We start from the raw sequence: 21,806 nt of genomic DNA on the forward strand, positions 1-21,806 counted from the left end.
GACAGGGAATTTATACGAGGATTAAATGTCAGGAATTGTGAAAAACTGAGTTTAAATGTATTTGGCTAAGGTGTATGTAATCTTCAGACTTCAACTGTACATTTCAGGTGCTGGTACTCCGCTCCGCTGAGCTCCTGCCCAAGTCAAACACTGGTAATGACACAGACTCTGCTCGTTCATCAGTCTATAGATCCCATAACAATGACCTCAGCCTTTACAGTGCATTCGGAAAGTATTCAAACACCTTGACTTTTTCCACATTTTGTTACGTTACAGCCTTATTCTAAAATTAATTAAATTGATTTAAGGAAAAAAACAATCTACACACAATAACCCATAATGACAAAGCAAAAACAGGTTTATAGAAATGCTTACAAATGCATTAAAAATAAACTTTAATATCACATTTACATACTCGGTACTTTCTTGAAGCACATTTGGCAGCGATAACAGCCTTGAGTATGACACTACAAGCTTGGCACACCTGTATTGTACACTGATTCAGCGCCGGACAAGATTGCTGACGTTTTACATGTTCCTAACCAATTGTGTTTTTTGTTTATAACTTATTTTTTTACTTATTTTGGACATAATGTTGCTGCTACCGTCTCTTACGACCGAAAAGAACATCTGGACATCAGGACAGCGATTACGCACCACAAACTGGCAGAAGCTTCTTTTTTTTTCCATTAACGAGTCCGACGTGAAGGACATACTGCTTTCCCGGGAACAGGCCCAAATCCCCGTCATCTGCGTGAAGAGACGGTGGAGAAAAATCGGGCTGCCTTCTGAGAATTTGTAGGCGATCTAATAAACCCCCCCTGCCTTCCAATCTACTAGCTAACGTGCAATCATTGGAAAATAAAAATCGACCGACCTACATGGAAGATTAAACTACCAAAGGGACATTAACTGTAATATCTTATGCTTCACGGAGTCATGGGTGAACGACAACATTATCAACATACAGCTGGCCGGTTATACACTGTATTGGCAGGATAGAACATCGGCGTCTGGTGAGACGGGGGGGACCATGCATATTTGTAAACAACAGCTGGTGCACGATATCTAAGGAAGTCTCAAGGTTGTGCTCGCCTGAGGTAGAATATCTCATAAGCTGTAGACCACACTAGTTACCTAGAGAGTTTATCTGTATTTTTCGTAGCTGTCTACATACCACCACAGACCGATGCAGACACTAAGACCGTACTCAATGAGCTGTATTCCGACCAAAAGCAAACAGGAAAACGCTCATCCAGAGGCGCCGCTCCTAGTGGCCGGGGAATTTAATGCAGGGAAACTTAAATCCGTTTTAAACTCTAGACCACCTTTACTCCACACACAGAGATGTGTACAAAGGTCTCCCTCGCCCTCCATTTAGCAAATGTGACCATAAGTATATCCTCCTGATTCCTGCTCACAAGCAAAAATTAAAGCAGGAAGCACCAGTGACTCGGTCAATAAAAAAAAAACGATCAGATGAAGCAGATGCTAAGCTACAGGACTGTTTTGCTAGCACAGACTGGAATATGTTCTGGGATTCTTCCGATGGCATTGAGGAGTACACCACAGCAGTCACAGGCTTAATCAATAAGTGCATCGATGACGTCGGCCCCACAGTGACGGCACGTACATAACCCAACCAGAAGCCATGAATTACAGGCAACATCAGGACTGAGCTAAAGGGTAGAGCTGCCACTTTCAAGAAGCGGGACTCTAATCCGGACGATTATAAGAAATCCCACTATCACCTCAGACGAAGCATCAAACAGGCAAAGTGTCAATACATGACTACGATCGAATCGCACTACACCAGCGCCAAAGGCTCATCGGATGTGACAAGGCTTGCAAACCATTACAGACTAAAAAAGGGAAGCACAGCCGAGAGATGCCCAGTGACACGAGCATACCAGACAAGCTAAACTGGTGTGATCACGATCTGCGCAGCCAATATGAGTAAGACCTTTAAACAGGTCAACATTCACAAGGCCGCAGGGCCAGACGGATTACCAGGATGTGTACTGCGAGCATGCAGTGACCAATTAGCAAGTGTCTTCACTGATATTTTCAACCTGTCCCTGTCCGAGTCTAATACCAACATGTTTTAAGCAGACCACCATAGTCCCTGTGCCCAAAAACACTTAAGGTAACCTGCCTAAATGACTACTGACCCGTAGCACTCATGTCAGTAGCCATGAAGTGCTTTGAAAGGCTGGTCATGGCTCACAACACCATTATCCCAGAAACCCTAGACCCACTCCAATTTGCATACTGCCCTAACAGATCCACAGATGACGCAATCTCTGTTGCACTCCACACAGCCCTCTCCCAGCTGGACAAAAGGAACACCTATGTGAGAATTCTATTAATTGACTACAGCTCAGCGTTCAACACCATAGTGCCCTCAAAGCTCATCAATAAGCTAAGGACAAAACACCTCCCTCTGCAACTAGATCCTGGACTTCCTGACAGGCTGCCCCCAGGTGGTAAGGGTGGGTAACAACGTCCACCACACTGATCCTTAACACAGGTGCATCCTCAGTCCCCTTCTGTACTCCCTGTTCACTCATGACTGCATGGCCAGGCACAACTCCAACACCATCATTAAGTTTGCCGATGAGCGGTAGGCCTGATCACCGACAACAACGAGACAGCCTATAGGGAGGAGGTCAGAGACCTGGCCATGTGGTGCCAGGACAACAACCTCTCCTTCAAAGTGTACTCAGCGCATGTGACTAACAAAATGTAATTTGGGGAGTTTCTCCCATTCTTCGCTGCAGATCCTCTCAAGCTCTGTCCGCTTGGATGGGGAGCGTTGCTGCAAAGCTATTTTCTGGTCTCTCCAGAGATATCAGGTTCAAGTTCGGGCTCAGGCTGGGCCAATCAAGGACATTCAGAGACTTGTCCCGAATCCACTCCTGCATTGTCTTGTCTGTGTGCTTAGGGTCGTTGTCCTGTTGAAGGTGAATGTTCGCCCCAGTCTGAGGTCCTGAGCGCTCTGGAGCAGGTTTTCATCAAGGATCTCTGTACTTTTCTCCGTTCATCTTTGCCTCGATCCTGACTCCCAGTCCCTGCCACTGAAAAACATCCCCACAGTATGATGTTGCCATCACCATGTTTCACCGTTTGGATGGTGCCAGGTTTCCTCCAGACGTGATGCTTGGCATTCAGGCCAAAGAGTTCAATCTTGATTTCATCAGACTAGAGAATCTTGTTTCTCATGGTTTGAAAGTTGTTCAGGTTCCTTTTGGCAAACTCCAAGTGGGATGTTTTGTGCCTTTTACTGTGGCTTCCGTCTGGCCACTCTACCATAAAGGCCTGATTGGTGGTGCTGCAGAGATGGGAGAACCTTCCAGATGGACAACCATCTCCACAGAGGAACTCTGGAGCTCTTTCAGAGTGAGCATTGGGTTCTTGGTCAACTCCCTGAGCAAGGCCCTTCTCCCCCAATTGCTCTGTTTGGCCAGGCGGCCAGCTCTAGGAAGAGTCTTGATGGTTCCAAACTTTTTCCATTTAAGAATGATGGAGACCACTGTTCTTGGGGACCTTCAATGCGGCAGACATTTTTTTTGGTACCCTTCCCCAGATCTGTGCATCAACACAATCCTGTCTCGGAGCTCTATCTACAATTCCTTCAACCTCGTGGCTTGGTTTTTGCTCTGACATGCACTGTGGGAAGTTATATAGCAGGTGTGTGCCTTTCCAAATCATATCCAATCAACTGAATTTACCACAGTTGGACTCCAATCAAGCTGTAGAAACATCTCATGGATGATCAATGGAAAAAGGATGCATCAGAGTTCAATTTTGAGTCTCATAGCAAAGGCTCTGAATACTTATGTAAGTAAGGTATTTGTTTTGAATGTTTTATAAATTTGCAACCATTTCTAAAAAACGTTTTTTGCTTTGTCATTATGGGGTATTGTGTAGATTGTTGTGGAAAAACATTTAATACATTTTAGAATACGGCTGTAATGTAACAAAATATGGAATAAGTCAAGGGGTCTGAATACTTTCTGAATGCACTGTATTTCTTTGATAAGGCTAGTTTGGTTCATCAGACATAACTTTAAATGGTGTTGCTGTTAAACTTCAGATGTTATGGTTGTCAACACACATTGTCATTAGGTGAATCACTTCATCAGAACCAGTGTTACTGTTGTCAAATTATCAAAGCAAGGAGTGAACTGTTGAAGGCAAATAGTGTTATGAACTGATACTACTACTAAGCACAACTGCACTGGATACAACTACTTGTAAATGGACTGGCTAGGAGTATGGTGAGTACTGAGTTTACTACCCTTAAAATCTAGCAAGTCATTTAAAATAGCTCATCTATATTGCATTGACATACTAACGTCAGCTCAACGCGTCTCAAATCTATAACAAGCAACAAAATACCCCCTTCGTGTCGCTCTTCCCTCGGCGGTTGCTGTCTGGCTATGTTGAATGTTAGTTAGCATTGGCAAGCTAACTAGCTAGTTATCTAAAGAGCTGCCCATCTTCCTGGCGCTAGCTTGTTGAGCGTGTCGCTAGCGCGATATGGCTTACTAGTTAACTAGCTTGTTACACTATTCCTCTTACTAATTAACTAACTAGCATAATGGCATTGGCCTGAAACTAGTTTGGAATAACTGATGGTAACAGTTCATTCAGTGACATGGTAAACAAAATATATTTAGAGTCATCTTACCTGTTGTGTCAGAATACGGAAGCGGAGCACCTTCGGCCAGAAATAACGCCGACAGAAAAATTCCAGTCGCCAGCAACAACACAAATCCATGACGGTTCCTCATCATTTTAGCTTAGCTAGCTAACTAGCTAATGAGAATCCAAAATCGTCAAAAATTATACCTAAATACTAATAAACTAAATAAAATGTAAATTTCATTGATAATAAGTTAAATATATAGCAATATCTACAGGCTAAATGAAAATGCCCGCACCGCAAACATTGTATTATGACTAAACGCGTTAGCTAGCGTCAATAGCAACGACAAGCTAACATGAGCTATCAATGCCTCAAACAATGCCGTTTCATTGTACATGAAAAATAGAAAAGGTCTATTACCTTTCTATAACAATAATATTTAGATAAATACGCATTGCCGGTAATGCTCTACATTTATTCACACGTAATATTTTTATCAATAGTCCAAACTGTCAGGCACCACCTCTCCTCAGAGGCGCCATGTTCCTACAACGTCATAGCATGGGGGCGTGCATATTGAGACATATACAATAGCGAATCACAACCCATTAATCTGTATTAATGTACCGATATGACCAATCACTACCCTTCTTCGAATTCCCTGTCCACATCCATTGCTTTGTGTCAAACGTGAAGCTAGATGCGTTTTTAGACCAGTCACTTGACATGTGAGATATGCAAGGAATGCTTTATGAAAGATGAACTACTCTACCTGCCTGATTTAATGGACTTGTAGGCTATACATCCAGTGTTTCCCCTATAATTGTTATTTCTTAGGGGGGTGCAAAGGACTTGGAAAGGTATGCCTATCATATCAAATTTTATTGGTCACATGCGCCGAATACAACAGGTGTAGACTTGCAGATTTAAAAAGTAAGAACAACATTTGCTAAATAAAAAAAGTAGATAGTAACACAATAAAAACAATAATGAGGGTATATACAAGGAGTGCCTGTACCGAGTCAATGTGCAGGGGTACGAGGTAGTTGAAGTAATTGAGGTAACACAGTATGTACTGGTAGGTAGCTAGTGATAAAAGTGACTATGCAATCAGGATATATAACAGCGTAGCAGCAGTGTGTGAAAGTGTGCCTATGTGTGAGTGTATGTCATCATTATGCATGTGTGTGTTGGAGTGTCAGTGTAGCATGTGTGAGTTTATGTAGTAGAGGTCGACCGATTATGATTTTTCAACGCCGTTGCCGATTATTGGAGGACCAAAAAAGCCGATACCGATTAATTGGCCAGTTTTTTTTGTGTATATATATATTTTTTTTTATTACATTTATTTATTTGTAAGAATGGCAATTACAACAATACTGAATGAACACTTATTTTAACTTAATATAATACATCAATAAAATCAATTTAGCCTCAAATAAATAATGAAACATGTTCAATTTTGTTTAAATAATGCAAAACAAAGTGTTGGAGAAGAAAGTAAAAGTGCAATATGTGCCATGTAAGAAAGCTAACGTTTAAGTGCCTTGCTCAGAACATGAGAACATATGAAAGCTGGTTGTTCCTTTTAACATGAGTCTTCAACATTCCCAGGTAAGAAGTTTTAGGTTGTAGTTATTATAGGAATTATAGGACTATTTCTCTCTAAACGATTTGTATTTCATATACCTTTGACTATTGGATGTTCTTATAGGCACTTTAGTATTGCCAGTGTAACAGTATAGCTTCCGTCCCTCTCCTCGCTCCTACCTGGGCTCGAACCAGGAACACATCGACAACAGCCACCCTCGAAGCAGCGTTACCCATGCAGAGCAAGGGGAACAACTACTCCAAGTCTCAGAGCGAGTGACGTTTGAAACGCTATTAGCGTGCACCCGCTAACTAGCTAGCCATTTCACATCGGTTACACCAGCCTAATCTTGGGAGTTGACAGGCTTGAAGGGGTGGGTATGTCTTCCCTGTGGCTCAGTTGGTAGAGCATGGTGTTTGCAACGCCAGCATAGTGTGTGCAACGCCAGGGTTGTGGGTTCGATTCCCATGGGGGGCCAGTACAAAAAATAATAATAATAAATAAATACAAATTTATGAAATGTATGTATTCACTACTGTAAGTCGCTCTGGATAAGAGCATCTGCTAAATGACTAAAATGTAAAAAATTGTATAATTTGTGGAACGTTCCAACAGGAATCTGTTCCAAAAAACATAAATTAAAAGGTTGCCAACCAACAACGCATACAAACCTAGCTGCCGAATAGGCATCAACTCACCACGTAGCTTATTCTTAATGTTTGTCCATAGGCAACCAGAGTGAGGACAGACATTTTTCGGAATAAACGTGATGAGTGAAAAACGCAATGAAATAGACCACTCACTACCCGGTATCTTATTCTGCCGTTATACAACTTTGTATGCGTTGTTTTTTGGCAACCTTGTTATTTACGAAGTTTTTGGAATAGATTCCTGTTGGAACGTTCCACAAATTATACCCACCCGGCTTGAAGTCATAAACAGCTTGAAACACAGCGAAGAGCTGCTGGCAAAATGTACGAAAGTGCTGTCTGAATGAACGCTTACGAGCCTGCTGGTGCCTACCACCGCTCAGTCAGACTGCTCTATCAAATCATAGACTTAATTATAACATAATAACACACAGAAATACGAGCCTTAGGTCATTAATATGGTGAAATCCGGAAACTCTCATCTCGTGGAGTGCAATGTAAGGCAGGTGGTTAGAGCGTTGGACTAGTAACCAAGGTTGCAAAAACGAATCCCCGAATCCCCCCTGAACAAGGCAGTTAACCCCCGTTCCTAGGCCGTCATTGAAAATAAGAATGTGTTCTTAATCTGACTTGCCTAGTTAAATAAAGGTGTAAAAAAATATATATAAAAAAAAAAGTAAAAAACTAATAAAATACAAAAATCGGCAAATCGGTGGCCAAAAATACCGATTACCGATTGTTATGAAAACTTGAAATCGGCCCTAATTAATCGGCCATTACGATTAATCAGTCGACCTCTATTATGTAGTATGTGTGTGTTGGAGTGTCAGTGTAGTATGTGTGTGTTGGAGTGTTGGAGTGTCAGTGTAGTATGTGTCTGTTGGAGTGTTGGAGTGTCAGTGTAGTATGTGTGAGCGTGTGGGTGGAGTCAATTGAGTGTGCATAGAACCAGTGCAAAAAAACTGCAATAAATAATAAAGGGGTCAACACCAACAATTTTAACTGAAACCAGTTGACATGAGATAAGATAGCGCATAAGCCACGATATAGCTAAGTAGACCTATAGGCCTACATTGTGTTTTCACATCAATTTGTTTTGCATCTATGTCAAATATGGCAGGGGGAGCCAGGTAAGGAGTTGGACACATCCTTCATACCCAAGCAACGGGATAACATTGATTACTTTTGACTGAACCTTAGAAACTCTGCTTCTATAGCCTATAGTAAAAGGGTATGATGGGAGTTTTAAAATCTGTTATTAATGACACATCCTGTGTTGACAGTATTCAGTGTACTCGTTGGTTTATGGACTGAACACATTAAGTAAGTATTTGAAGACCCTAATTGTACTGCTATGTTTTCATTCCATGTCATGTTTGTTACTTTACGCTCTCTCAGATGTATCATTTGTGGTTATTAATAATCCATACAAAATGCATAACATGGAGTAGATGTTGACTCTGAAGAGAACTGTACTCTGCAGAGTCACCCAGGTTCTGTCCATTCACATCTGTAGAAAATGTGAAATTCTGACTGAGACTTTTATCTCCCCAAAGAGCCAAATATATCCTAGCATCTTTGCTCATCATTGTGGATCATAGTCAACCCTTAATATTTCTACATGGAAACCCCCCATTATGCAATAATGGACTATGGGATAGTTTGGCATTGTTTATTCCTATCAAGTCAATTAACAGGCTGGGTTGTAAGCTCTACCCCCTGCAAGTTAGTTGACAATAGTTGTGAAAAATGTTCTGCTCTGATTAGCTAATGAAGGGGAGGAGGAGTTCCAATTGCGATGTTATCTCCTAGGGTTTGAGGACAGAGAAACGTCATGTTTGCTTTCTGGATCACAAAGCTGCAGGAGGAGAGTGGTGTTGGGTAATAGGCAAAAATCAAGAGAGGCAGAGATCTGCACATCACTGGCTTACAGAGCGGACACCACCTCACCCAGATAACGGTTAGTACCAGCCAGGCTTTAGAGATATATTATGCCTTGATCTTTTCTTTTTTTTGCAGTTCTGTAGGGATTGCTGTATCTTTCTGTGTATTCATGAGTGTTTTTGTGCATCTCAGGGTTTTTAAAGGCAATCAAATGTAATTTGGTTTAATGCAACAAAAAATAGGACATGAGCCTACCCAGACCTCTCAAGGTCTCGCTTGGAGACAAAAATGTGTCCTTAAAGTTGCATCGTCAATTATACAATTGTCCAAAGTATTGACGATGTAACTTTAAGGACACATTTTTGTCTCCAAGCGAGACCTTGAGAGGTCTGGGTAGGCTCATGTCCTATTTTATAATTATACCATAATTGTTTTGCAAAATGTATTTAATGTTTTATTCATAGAGCCACAGCTTGAAAAGTCAAGCAATTGTCATTGAATACATTTGTCTGGGATTTGTCTGATGCTTTAAAAAAAAAACACCCTGTCTGTTTGTGTCAGGAAAACACACTGTGCCACTTTCATTTATTGTGATGCGTTTCCCTCTTGCAAACACGTGTCCCTCAGGCACAGAGAACCATGGCGTTTACAGGGTTGCTGAGAGAGGAGGACATCAGGGCTGCCGTCAAGGCTTGTCAAGGTGAGTCAAACACGTGAACACACACACACACACACACACACACACACACACACACACACACACACACACACACACACACACACACACAAGAGTCCCACTCCCAAGGGCGGTCTTATATTGGGGGAAGGTTGGAGGGTGGATCCAGGTAACCAGGCAGCCAGGGGGCTGGGGAGCAGCAGAACAGTTACCACCCAGATACCAGTGTTTATGCTGAGCATTGAAGAGAAGTATAAATCAAGCCAGTCAAGCAGGCTTCATTCGCAGCCCACCAGCATTTAATTATTTAGCTACACATTACATCTGCTTCAGAGGGCAGACTAAAGCACACCATCCAGAATACATCCACATGTAAATGCTTGTATACTCACGTTTCAGTATATCATCAGCATAACTGTTTGTGGTGTATAATATATTATTCAAAACAGACTTGATCTATCATTCTCTTTCTCTGTTCTTTATGAGTCATTGGGTTTTCATAATGACCTGAGTGACTCTCTGTAATTGCATAAACTGTGAATAAAAATGTATTGATTTAAACATTTGATCTGTAGCATAATGTCACACGTTCACATTAGAATGGGCTCCCTCAGGTATTCTGTGAATCTGTGTGTTTAGATTGTATAATAATGTCCTTAACTAGCGTATTATTGTCAGGGCATTAAAATGCTAGAGGGTTTGTGTTTGTGATTGTGAATGTCTGCAGTAGTCAAATGAAAGTAATTTTAACGCATGAGAGAATGTTACATCTCTCTATTCATCCCCCTCTCCATTCTCTCTCCTTGTCATGCTGTCGGATCTCTCTTTCCTCACACTCTCTCACTTCCTCTCGACATCTCTCCACATTTCTCTTGATCGCTTTCCCCATCTCTCCATTAGCTCCAGGCACATTCAACTTCAAGTTGTTCTTTGCACAAGTGGGACTGACCGGAAAGCCAGAGGCAGAGGGCCAACGGGTGTTCAGAGTCCTGGACCAAGACCAGAGTGGATACATAGAGGAGGAGGAGCTGAAGTATGATATGAGTTGGCTAGGGTGGCTGTGTGTGTAGGGAGGGAGGTGCATGTGAAAGGGTTGGTCCCAGAAATGTTCCATTCGCATAAAAAGCGTATTTAGCTCAGATTTTGTGCACACATTTCTTTACATCCCTGTTAGTGAGCATTTATTCTTTGTCAAGATAATCCATCCACCTGACAGGTGTGGCATATCAAGGAGCTTATTAAAGAATAAAAGGCCACTCTAAAATGTGCAGTTCTGTCACACAACCCAATGCCACAGATGTCTCAAGTTTTGAGGGAGCGTGCAATTGGCCTGGTGACTGCAGGAATGTCCACCAGAGCTGTTGCCAGAATTTGTTTATGTTCCTTTATCTACCATAAGCCACCTCCAATGTCGTTTTAGAACATTTGGCAGTATGTCCAACCGGCCTCACAACAGCAGACCACGTGTAACCACGCCAGCCCAGGACATCCACATCCGGCTTCTTCACCTGCGGGATCGTCTGAGACCAGCCACGCAGACAGCTGATGAAACTGTGGGTTTGCACAACTAAAGAATTTCTGCAAAACCTGTCAGAAACCGTCTCAGGGAAGCTCATCTGCGTGCTTGTCGTCCTCACCAGGGTCTTGACCTGACTGCAGTTTGTCGTCAAAACCGACTTCAGTGGGCAAATGCTCATCTTCTATGGCCACTGGCACGCTGGAGAAGTGTGCTCTTCATGGATGAATCCCGGTTTTAACTGTACCAGGCAGATGGTAAACAGCGTGTATGACGTCATGTTGGCAAGTGGTTTGCTGATGATAACGTTGTGAACAAATTGTTCCATGGTGGCAGTGGGGTTATGGTATGGGCAGGCATAAGCTATGGACAACGAACACAATTGCATTTTATCGATGGCAATTTGAATGCACAGAGATACCGTGACGAGATCCTGAGGACCATTGTCGTGCCATTCATCTGCCGACATCACCTCATGTTTCAGCATGGTAATGCACGACCCCAAGTCACAAGGATCTGTACAAAATTCCTGGAAGCTGAAAATGTCCCACTTCTTCAATAGCCTATATACTCACCAGATATGTCACCCATTGAGCATGTTTGGGATGCTCTGGATCGACATGTACGACAGCGTGTTCCAGTTCCCACCAATATTCAGCAACTTTGCACAGCCATTGAAAAGAAGTGGGACAATATTTCACAAGCTACAATCAACAGCCTGATCACCTCTATGTGAAGGAGATGTGTCGCGCTGCATGAGGCAAATGGTGGTCACACCAGACACTGACTGGTTTTCTGATCCACACCCTTACCTTTATTTTTTAAGATATCTGTAACTAACAGATGCATATTTGTATTCCCAGTCATGTGAAATACATAGTTTAGGGCTTAATGAATTAATTTCAGTTTACTGATTTCCTTATATGAACTGTAGCTCAGTAAGATCTTTGCAATTGTTGCATGTTGCATTTATATTTTAGTTCAGTGTAGTTGTGTGTGTGTTTGTCATGCTCATAGAAAGAGCCTGATGTATTCAAGCTGAAATAAACTATACATTACATATCAATACAATGAAGCAGCATTGACACATGAAATGTACATGTAGTTCTTCACTCCTCTCTCCTCTCTTTGTTTGTCTATCCCCAGATTATTCCTGCAGAACTTCTCCTCAGGGGCCAGGGAGTTGACTGATGCTGAGACCAGAACTCTCCTAGCGGCAGGAGACAGAGATGGGGATGGCAAGATAGGGATGGAAGGTACAGGTACACTCACATCAGCACTACACACACCTGACAGGAGAGCAACAGAGGAACTGTCCAATGCTGACACGAAATAGCATCTTGATAATAGTTTCATCTTCATCAGTTTTATATCATTATATTTGATATTATTCCAGATGATAGGGGGTATTGCATCTGAAGGAAGGAAGGAATGCTGCAAAGGCATAGTGGAAGAAACAGTAAATAAATGCAAGCTTTTTCAACGAATGTAATATTCACTGTGACTTGGCTGTGAGGTCACACGTCAGGTGATCACTATATCTCTTTGTCATCGCTCTGTTTCTCTGTTCTCTTGCAGAGTTCTGCGCTTTGCTGAAATGAAGCTTTCACTCCTCATCAGGGCTGTCTCTTTTTTTTCTTTCTTTTGGTACTTTTTACAACGTCTGGAACCCAAAACGCCCAGCTTCAGCAAGTCTGGAGGGAAATGCCCACCACAGCGACTCACTCTAGTTACATGCCTGCTGGTCCTCTCTCCGGTTGATGGTGCATCTTGGCACATAAGTTCATGGCCGTTGACATTAGGTGTTAAAGTCGGTGTCAGTCTATCCATTGGGTAACTGGTATGGTTTAATAAAGGATTTAAAACGTAGATATGGTGTCCGTGTGACTTACTACAGTCCCGAAGGTTATGTTGGCGTTTCAGTGCGTATTTGGTTCTAAGCTATTAGCCTGATTACCCCAGTGCATTTTAATTGTGTGTTCTGCATGTGCCTACAAGAGACAACGCAGCTCTAAATGTGATGATATAAGCAAAGTGCCCACGGCCTGTGCAGGCTGCATTTCCGACGCAGTATAGAGCAAGCGAGAGGCTGCGTGCCTACAGTTCAGCACGCAACCATGGACAAGACCCGGAGCCCGGACGATACCAACTACAGTACATCACAAAGTGACGGTAACCTCTTGAGTAGATGACGACGAGAGAGATCGTTCATCAAGACAATGAGATTAGTAGCCCATTGTAAGCATCAATTAAATCAATATGAATTTACTTATACTGTACTGACAGCGATACGTCAGTCTGCAATAAGGCCAGACAGGTTAAATATGGATAGATGTGGGCAAAACAAAATATTACGGAAAAATTATAAAAACATTTGATAAACTCATTCAGTGTTGTGTTTCCTTTACGGCGTGTACATATCAGGACTAACATCGCCTTCTGCTGGAGATCATTCAAATGAATACTTTTCAGACCTAAACATACCTATTTCGATAGATGGGTTAACATCTGCCTTTGCCCATGAAGAATCATATGAATAAAATATAACATTGTATTATCTATTTTAAACGAAAAAGCCGAGAGCATTCATTTTGATAAATGCATACAATTATGCGTAATGTTTGGGTAGGCTATAGCCTATAGTCTACACTTATAGCCTACATAAAGTCATTTGAGTAGGCTGTAGCCTATTGCAGTGCTCCCCAACTGGCATCCCGCGGGCCGAAATCTGTTCCAAAGTATTCCCATACATAATAGAGAGATATACAGTAACAGTCAAAAGTTTGGACACACCTACTCATTCAAGGGTTTTTCTTTATTTTTGCTATTTTCTACATTGTAGAATAATACTGAAGCCATCAAAACTATGAAATAACACATGGAATCATGTAGTAACCAAAAAAGTGTTAAACAAATCAAAATATATTTTAGATTTTAGATTCTTCAAAGTTGCCACCCTTTGCCTTGATCTCAGCTTTGCACACTCTTGGCATTCTCTCAACCAGCTTCACCTGGAATTATTTTCCAACAGTCTTGAAGGAGTTCCCACATATGCTGAGCACTTGTTGGCTGCTTTTCCTTCACTCTGCGGTCCAACTCATCCCAAACCATCTCAATTGTCGGGTCGGGTGATTGTGGAGGCCAGGTCATCTGATGCAGCACTCCATCACTCTCCTTCTAGGTCAAATAGCCCACACACAGCCTAGAGGTGTGTTGTGTCATTGTCCTGTTGAAAAACAACTGATAGTCCCACTAAGCCCAAACCAGATGGGATGGCGTATCACTGCAGAATGCTGTGGTAGCCTGCTGGTTAAGTATGCCTTCAATTCTAAATAAATCACCATCAGTGTCACCAGCAAAGCACCCCCACACCATCACACCTCCTCCTCCATGTTTCACGGTGGGAACCACACATGCGGAGAAAATCCGTTCACCTCTTCTGTGTCTCACAAAGACATGGCGGTTGGAACCAAAAATCTCAAATTTGGACTCATCAGACCAAAGAACAGATTTCCACATTAGTTGACAACTCAACCAAATGTAAATCAAAACTAGCCGTTTAACTGATGTCTGTGTCCTGTGGGATGGCTCTGCATGGCATCCCAGTTTCATAAATAGTTGTATTGATCGAAGGCTTTTCTTTCCCAGGCAGTAAAAGGTGATGGAGGACACTCAGGTCGAATTCCATTCATACCCTCTTCATCCGTCTTCGCCTCCCAACTGACTGACTGACGGATACTCTATATCCAACACCACACAGGTGACATGCTATTCCCGTTAGTGCAGTGTTGCATTGAGAAAGGAAGGCGTTCTTTCTACCATTCCATCCAGGTGTAAACACAATGTCATGGTGAAGTTGTTTGAGAGCTATATAGCCACTGCCTGGAGTGGCTATATAGCTGGTGTAGGAGCATAGCATTCAACCTTTGTAGCCAAGCCTAGTTCACACACATGGGCGTAAAGGTTGCCGGCATTATTTAAACTCATTGCCGATAAAGAAGAAGGATCAGGTGGTAAGAGGCTTAATTTTAAAAACATATTTACTGAATCTGTGGACAGTTAACCCGCATGGAATTGTTAAGGGTCCTCTATGCAGGGGTATCGCAGAAGGGTCAGAATGCGTATTACAGTGACTATATCAAAATATTTTGTGCGTAATATGTCTAGCTGTGTTTGTGTCAATTAATAAATCAATTAGATCAATCACGAAAAAGCATGAAGTCATGAAGAGCTGAAGTGTTCCTTTCCACCATGGGTCTACGCTTAGCAACATATCTTAATAGGCTATCATGATATTGACATTCTACCCTGGAAACAGAAACCTAATATTTTGTGACTTTATGAGCTTAAAATATTTTTCCATCGTATCAATAGGGTTGGCCTGAGACTGAGAATTGATATCCCCAAACAACTGATTTTCTTTTATCTGTGTGAATAGTTGGTCAATGAAGTCACTCCCTAGCCTACTTTGGTTTCAAGGCGGCTATGACCCTGCCACGTCTTTACGCCCTCACATACATGGCCCTAACTCAGAGCCCCTGAACAATCTCATTTGTTACGTTAAAAATAAAATTTTTTTTGCAAAACCGATGCTGATATAGTAACTGGGACTCGAACTATACATGGTGTGGGTCACCGCACCGTGTCACGGAAATACAAAACAGAAGGAAAGGGGTTAAGGTCAGCCAACTCGAGTTATCCACTGATTTTCACTCACCTTCACGCAGCGCAAAAGTGAGTAGGATGTGCGCTCTCCGTCGATCTTCAGTGCGCAAAGGGATCTCAGATGGGGGCATTGAATTGGAATACATCAGAATAGTGAATATGGAACCAAAATCTTACATGGAGCAACGGACCTCTCAGTAAAAATGGATGAAAAACATTTTAGGGACAATTTTCAGCAGAGGCAAACTTGATAATTTATGGACAGCAGTTGTGAAGGTGGATAACAATTGGAGCTTCTTACCAACCGTTATAATCATTAGTCACTGATTTGTTCTCCTCTTTATTTTATTGTATTTATTTGCAAAACAATAAGATTATGATAATTAGAAGACAAAAGAAAAGTACATGTGCAGCGTGTATGGAGAGGTAAAAAAACTCAACGGGGCTTGTAAAGCACCTCCTTTCAAATAGAGAAAAATAAAGAGGAATGGAATGGAATAACTAATAGTTTTATTTTTCCAAATGCCAGAAGTTATGCAAAAGAGAGAATCACCAAAATCTATGTCTCAAAAAGTTGGGTTTCCTGAGATGGAGGTCATTGTCTAGCTGTCTCTGATAGGCGTGAAAGAGAGGGTGATTCTGTTACAGATGCAGTGAATGTCATTCAATTTACAGAATCATATCATACACTCGTATTACAAACATACCCAAAAAATAGTAATCTATATTTACCACATAAACAGTATGTCTAAAATTATTTAAAATGCTCTATTTAACCTTTTACACTCGTGGAAATTGGCTTGTTGTCACGTCCTGACCATAGAGTGCTCTTATTTTCTATGGTAGAGTAGGTCAGGGCGTGATTGTTTTTTTTAATCTAGTTTCTTTTTTCTATGTTGGGTTCTAGTTTCTTTTTTCTATGTTGGGTTTTTGTATGATTCCCAGTTAGAGGCAGATGGTCATCGTTGTCTCTAATTGGGGATCACATTTAAGTAGATGTTTTTCCCACTTGTGTTTGTGGGAGATTATTTTGAGTTAGTGTATGTTGCACCTCTTCGTCACGGTTTGTTGTTGCTTTGTTTATAGTTTATTGTATGTCTTGCATAGTCTCACAGAGAAATAAAGATGTGGAAAGATATCCACGCTGCGCTTTGGTCCGTTCCTACACACAAACGTGATACTTGTATGGATATGGATAAATTGAAATGTTTCTTGCAGAATAAATATGAAAATCCATATGCATAACAATGGTAGCAATTGAAAGGGAACAGTTTGGAAAGTATGGGTAAATTATTAGACACAACGGTTCACCTGACACAAGACTGAATCCAAACATTACATTGTTGATGTTATGTGCATTTTACATGTACTGTACTTCTCGCGGCATTTGTTGAAAACAAAATCTGAAAATACTATGGATACATTCAGTAACATGACACGGAAATTCCTGGAAAATGCGGGTTAGGTGCAAAATAAGACAAATACATGACAAGGTTTGAATGAGAGGACTAACAGGTGTCTCCAAGTGGATACACACCTCTCCAAAGTGTGCACAGTTCCTAAGTCATTTTAATTTAACTCAAAGAAGAGTCATAAAAGTGCATTTTTTTAACTCTCCTAGAGCAAGTACACTTAGTTATTTTGTGAGGAATACAACCCTGCATCCCTGCCATCACACAGTGACTGTTTACTCAATCCAGAAACAGTCCAGTATAAAGTGCAATCTGGGTCAGGTGGGCATGATTTAAAAGCATGTTCTGTTGCCAACACGATGTTACAGTTTTAGGCTTTCACAATGCAATTCAGGGAAACAGATCACAATTTTGGTGCGCTTTGAAAGGAGTCATTAGTGCATTCTGGTGCATGTTCCGCAGCTAATTTTCTTGTGTGAAGTGCACATTTGGACTCATGGGTGTTTGGCTTGCTCATATGACATCAAAGTGGTATTTATTATAATCTTCAACGTCTCATGTTACAAAAATACATAGTCTTCTTAATTTACAGCATTTTCCTCACTCAGACAACAAAACATTTGCAAAAGTTGCCCAATTAGCGGGAGTGATGGGGCCAGGCTGCAACTGTCGTATGAGGTGCTCAAGTTCCAACACAAGTTCAGAACAGCTGTCAGTAAAAATAAAATAAAAACATACAGAGCTGTGTAGCGCAGAGCCAGAGCTCTGACGTCATGTATAGCATGTTACTGTACAGCCACTACGTTCCAATTTAGGAGTTTATCAGTGCCCAAATTTGCCATTTTCAATCCATATAGGTGTGAATGTAAAGGGCTACAATGTAATGTAGCCTTAAAAACATTATTTCCCCACATGTCACAAATTTGGCAAAGTGATGATGAAAAAAAAGATTACATTATAAATGCTTCTACACGCTGAAAAGATTGAGAAATTGGTAATTAGTTAAATCAAATCTGTGGCCGAACCGACAGTGAAGCCTGTTTAACTAGCACTGCATGGTTTGCACCAAGTTGGAGTTGTGCGCATGACGCACACGTTTGGATCAATTTACAGAGTTGGCATCTGTTTCTTCCCCCCAGTGGCAAATAAAATATACTAAAACTCATTTAAAAACATTAAAAATCTATATATTTTATTTTAACCTTAATGTAACCTCGTGGGTTATTCACTTTTGAAAACAACGTCTAAATATGACCCCTATAGTGTTGACAGTGTTAACAGTTAAATATAAGAACATTATAATTTCCCAGACAAAGCAAGATCTCTCCATCTATTCTCACTGCAGCTGATGTGACTGCAGCTCTGGCTACATGCTCAGGTAAGAATTATACCAGTTTGTCATCAGAAATCAGCAGGTCCAATTTTTCTTCACCCTAACCCTACTATGTCAGATTGTGTTTCACTTGTGTGTTTAACAAAGTAGTCGTTGTATAGTATACTTTCTCCAGTGCATAATAGAGCCAGAAAAGATGAGCAATATATCACCAGCATAGGCAGATAACACCATAGTGCCCACGAAGCTCATCACTAAGCTAAGGGCCCTGGGACTAAATACCTCCCTCTGCAACTGGATCCTGGACTTCCTGACGGGGACCCCCAGGTGGTACGGGTAGGCAACAACCCGTCTGCCACGCTGATCCCCAACACTGGGGCCCCTCAGGGGTGTGTACTTAGTCCCCTCCTGTACTCCCTGTTCACCCACGACTGCGTGGCCAAACACGACTCCAACACCATCATTAAGTTTGCTGACGACACAACAGTGGTAGGCCTGATCACCGAGAACGATGAGACAACCTATAGGTAGGTCAGATAATTGGCAGTGTGGTGCCAGGACAACAACCTCTTCCTCAATGTGAGCAAGACAAAGGAGCTGATCGTGGACTACAGGAAAAGGAGGGCCGAACAGGCCCCCATTAACATCGATGGGGCTGTAGTGTAGTGGAGCGGGTCGAGAGTTTCAAGTTCCTTGTCCACATCACCAACGAACTATCATGATCCAAACACACCAAGACAGTCGTGAAGAGGGTACGGCAAAACCTTTCCCCCTCAGGAGACTGAAAACATTTAGCATGGGCCCCCAGGTCCTCAAAAAGTTCTACAGCTGCACCATTGAGAGCATCCTGACCGGTTGCATCACTGCCTGGTATGACAACTGCTCTGCATCTGACCGTAAGGCGCTACAAAGGGTAGTGCGTACGGCCCAGTACATCCCTGGGGCCAAGCTTCCTGCCATCCAGGACCTCTATACCAGGCGGTGTCAGAGGAAGGCCCTAAAAATTGTCAAAGACTCCAGCCACCCTAGTCATAGACTGTTCTCTCTGATACCGCACGGCAAGCTCCAAGTCTAGGACCAAAAGGCTCCTTAACAGCTTCTAGCCCCAAGCCATAAGACTGCTGAACAATTCATCAAATGGCCACCGGACTATTTACATTTACACCGGACTATTACATTGAATTCCTCAATAACACATTTGTATATTTGGTACACATATGAGGCGTTATAGTTGGTTAATTCAGCATCATACCGTACACTTGATATACAAGGAGTCCACAGCGAATGAAATGCTGACCTGCAGGTTCACCTCTCAACACTGCAGCAAACATAGCAGAAAGTAAATGGCTAAAGAAACAGTAGATGTCCTGTATGGGTGGGAGTACGGTACCTGTGATGTACTGGGCCATCTTCAACACCTGCTGGAGGGCATTGCAGTCGAGAGCGGAACAGTTTCCATACCAGACCTTCCAGGATCCAGTTGCAGAGGGGGGTTTCCAGACCCAGGGCCCTGAGTTTGGTGATGAGCTTGGAGGGAACAATTGTGTTGAATGCTGAATTGTAGTCAATGAACAGCATTCTCACATACTGTAGGTGTTCCTTTTGTCCAGGTGGGAGGGGGCCATATGGATAGCAATGGCATCTTCTGTGGATCTGTTGAATCAGTAGGCAAATTGGAGTGGGTCCAGTGGGCCTGGCCTGCTGGCCTTTATGTGGGTCATGACCAACCTCTTGATGCACTTCATCATGATGGGGTGAGTGCAACAGGACGGTGGTCATTTAGGCATGTCACCTTGGTTTCTTGGGGACTGGAATTATGGTGGTTGACTTGAAGCATGTGGTGCCTACAGCCTGGGACAGGGACATGTTGAAGATGTCTGTGAAGATGCCTGCCAGCTGGTACTGGTAAGAGCATGCTCTGAGGACGTGGCCGGGGATGCTGTCTGGTCCTGCAGCTTTTTGAGTATTCCCTCTCTGGAGAGTTTTCCTCATGTCATCCTCTGAGAGCATAAGCACCTGGTCGTCGTCAAACAAAAACCATGCCCCCAAGACTTTTAAAATCAAAATCCTCATAAACCAGTCTGTCACTGACTTAAAAAAAAAGTGATCAGCTGTGAACCAGCAGGGGCCGCCCTCTTGGATGGCTCAGTGTTGGTGGCCTCAAAGCGAGCATAAAATTTGTTGAGCTCATTGGGGAGAGAGGCATTAGTGGGAATCACACAGCTGGCTTTGCCTTTGTAGTCTGTAATAGCCTGTAGTCCTTGCCACTTGCATTGTCTGTCACATTGTAATTCCAGTTTGTGTTTTCAAAACACTCCTGGAGAATTGAGTCTGCTCCGTCCATCCTTTGTCTCACCATTCTCTCTGTTGGTGGCTTCTTCTTCAGTAGGTTTTTGTATGCAGGGAGTAGAATCAGGGAGACATGATTTGATTGGGTGAAGTGGGGGTGGGGAATGACTCTGTATGCGTCCCAGATGTTTGGATACGTTTTTTAAATAAAACGTTTCACGTTTTTCTCCATTAAGTAATTCAACAATGTGTGTGCCGCCATCTTGTCTATTTCAAATCTTCTCATTGATCAAGACAGGTGAGTGTCATTCAACGCAACGCTTGATTTCTGAGTTGCGATTATGACATGCGGCACCTGAGAGAACATTTGAAAAAGGTGGCGTCTTACACATTGCTGGATTACTTTATGGAGCAAAAAAAGGATTTAGAAACGAACCACCTGCAACTAGACATGGAAGTTTAAAAGACGTGTTGTCTTCATGGTCGGGGATTGAGGAAGTATCACTAAGAAAATGTTGGTTGAAAATTCTCTGTGCAATGCATTACAGTAAGTAACAATCAGCCAGCTGGAACAGTAATAATGGTCTGACTAGCCAAAGTTTTATAAGCTACACTAAACCAACATCCCTCCCTCCATCATCATCTCTCTCTCTCAGGCTGTTCCTGCAGAACTTCTCTGCCGGCGCCAGAGTATTCACAGAAAAAGCGACCAAGGTTTTCCTGGTAGCTGGGGACGAGGATGGTGATGGCAAGATTGGAGTTGACGGTAAGAGAACTTTAACCCAGCTCATCATGGTTGAGGGACACTGCAGCGATGATATGTTGGTGTACTGGTAACAAATAAATTGAACATATAGCTGGGACCCAGAGTTTTTCCTGACCACATGACATTAACAAGGAAAAACAACACTAGAGGAGATTTGCTACATTGACTGCCTGGTGTTTATAAGAGCAAGAGGTTTTCATCTTTTTTTCAGTGCTACTACAGCAGGTGGACACTGATTTTCTGATTTGTTGACTGCATTGTATTATTCAAACATGAACAATAAGGTCAATATTCTTGGTTGAGCATATTTTGCACAATACTAATGATAATTTTACTCTATCCACTTTTCACAGTGTTTCTTGCCCTTGTAAAG

The 21,806-nt window shown here is 42.2% G+C and overlaps 2 protein-coding genes across 5 annotated transcripts in view; one reads left to right on the forward strand and one right to left on the reverse strand.

The window, feature by feature from the left end:
* LOC106606667 (serine/threonine-protein kinase LMTK2) overlaps positions 1 to 5,205 on the reverse strand; it is a 60,605-nt gene extending 55,400 nt beyond the window's left edge. The window contains 1 exon segment of the mRNA XM_045719967.1: positions 4,694 to 5,205. Coding sequence (XP_045575923.1) covers positions 4,694 to 4,799 — 106 coding nt within the window. The 5' untranslated portion in view covers positions 4,800 to 5,205.
* LOC106606669 (parvalbumin beta) lies at positions 3,984 to 12,837 on the forward strand. Of its 4 annotated transcripts, none has more exons than XM_045719971.1 (6): positions 3,984 to 4,280; positions 8,705 to 8,852; positions 9,390 to 9,476; positions 10,353 to 10,485; positions 12,115 to 12,230; positions 12,547 to 12,837. In XM_045719971.1, exons 1-6 carry the CDS (start codon positions 4,278 to 4,280, stop codon positions 12,567 to 12,569), a joined length of 510 nt encoding a protein of 169 aa, XP_045575927.1. In that variant the 5' UTR covers positions 3,984 to 4,277; the 3' UTR covers positions 12,570 to 12,837. The 4 variants fall into 4 exon arrangements, with proteins under 4 accessions (XP_045575927.1, XP_014058486.2, XP_014058484.2 ...); XM_014203011.2 differs by having other exon boundaries at positions 4,000 to 4,280; positions 9,404 to 9,476; XM_014203009.2 differs by having other exon boundaries at positions 4,001 to 4,280; positions 12,115 to 12,224.
* Positions 12,838 to 21,806: the final 8,969 nt, after the last annotated feature.

This window comes from Salmo salar, chromosome ssa06 (assembly GCF_905237065.1).
Source record: "Salmo salar chromosome ssa06, Ssal_v3.1, whole genome shotgun sequence".
Classification (NCBI taxonomy): domain Eukaryota; kingdom Metazoa; phylum Chordata; class Actinopteri; order Salmoniformes; family Salmonidae; genus Salmo; species Salmo salar.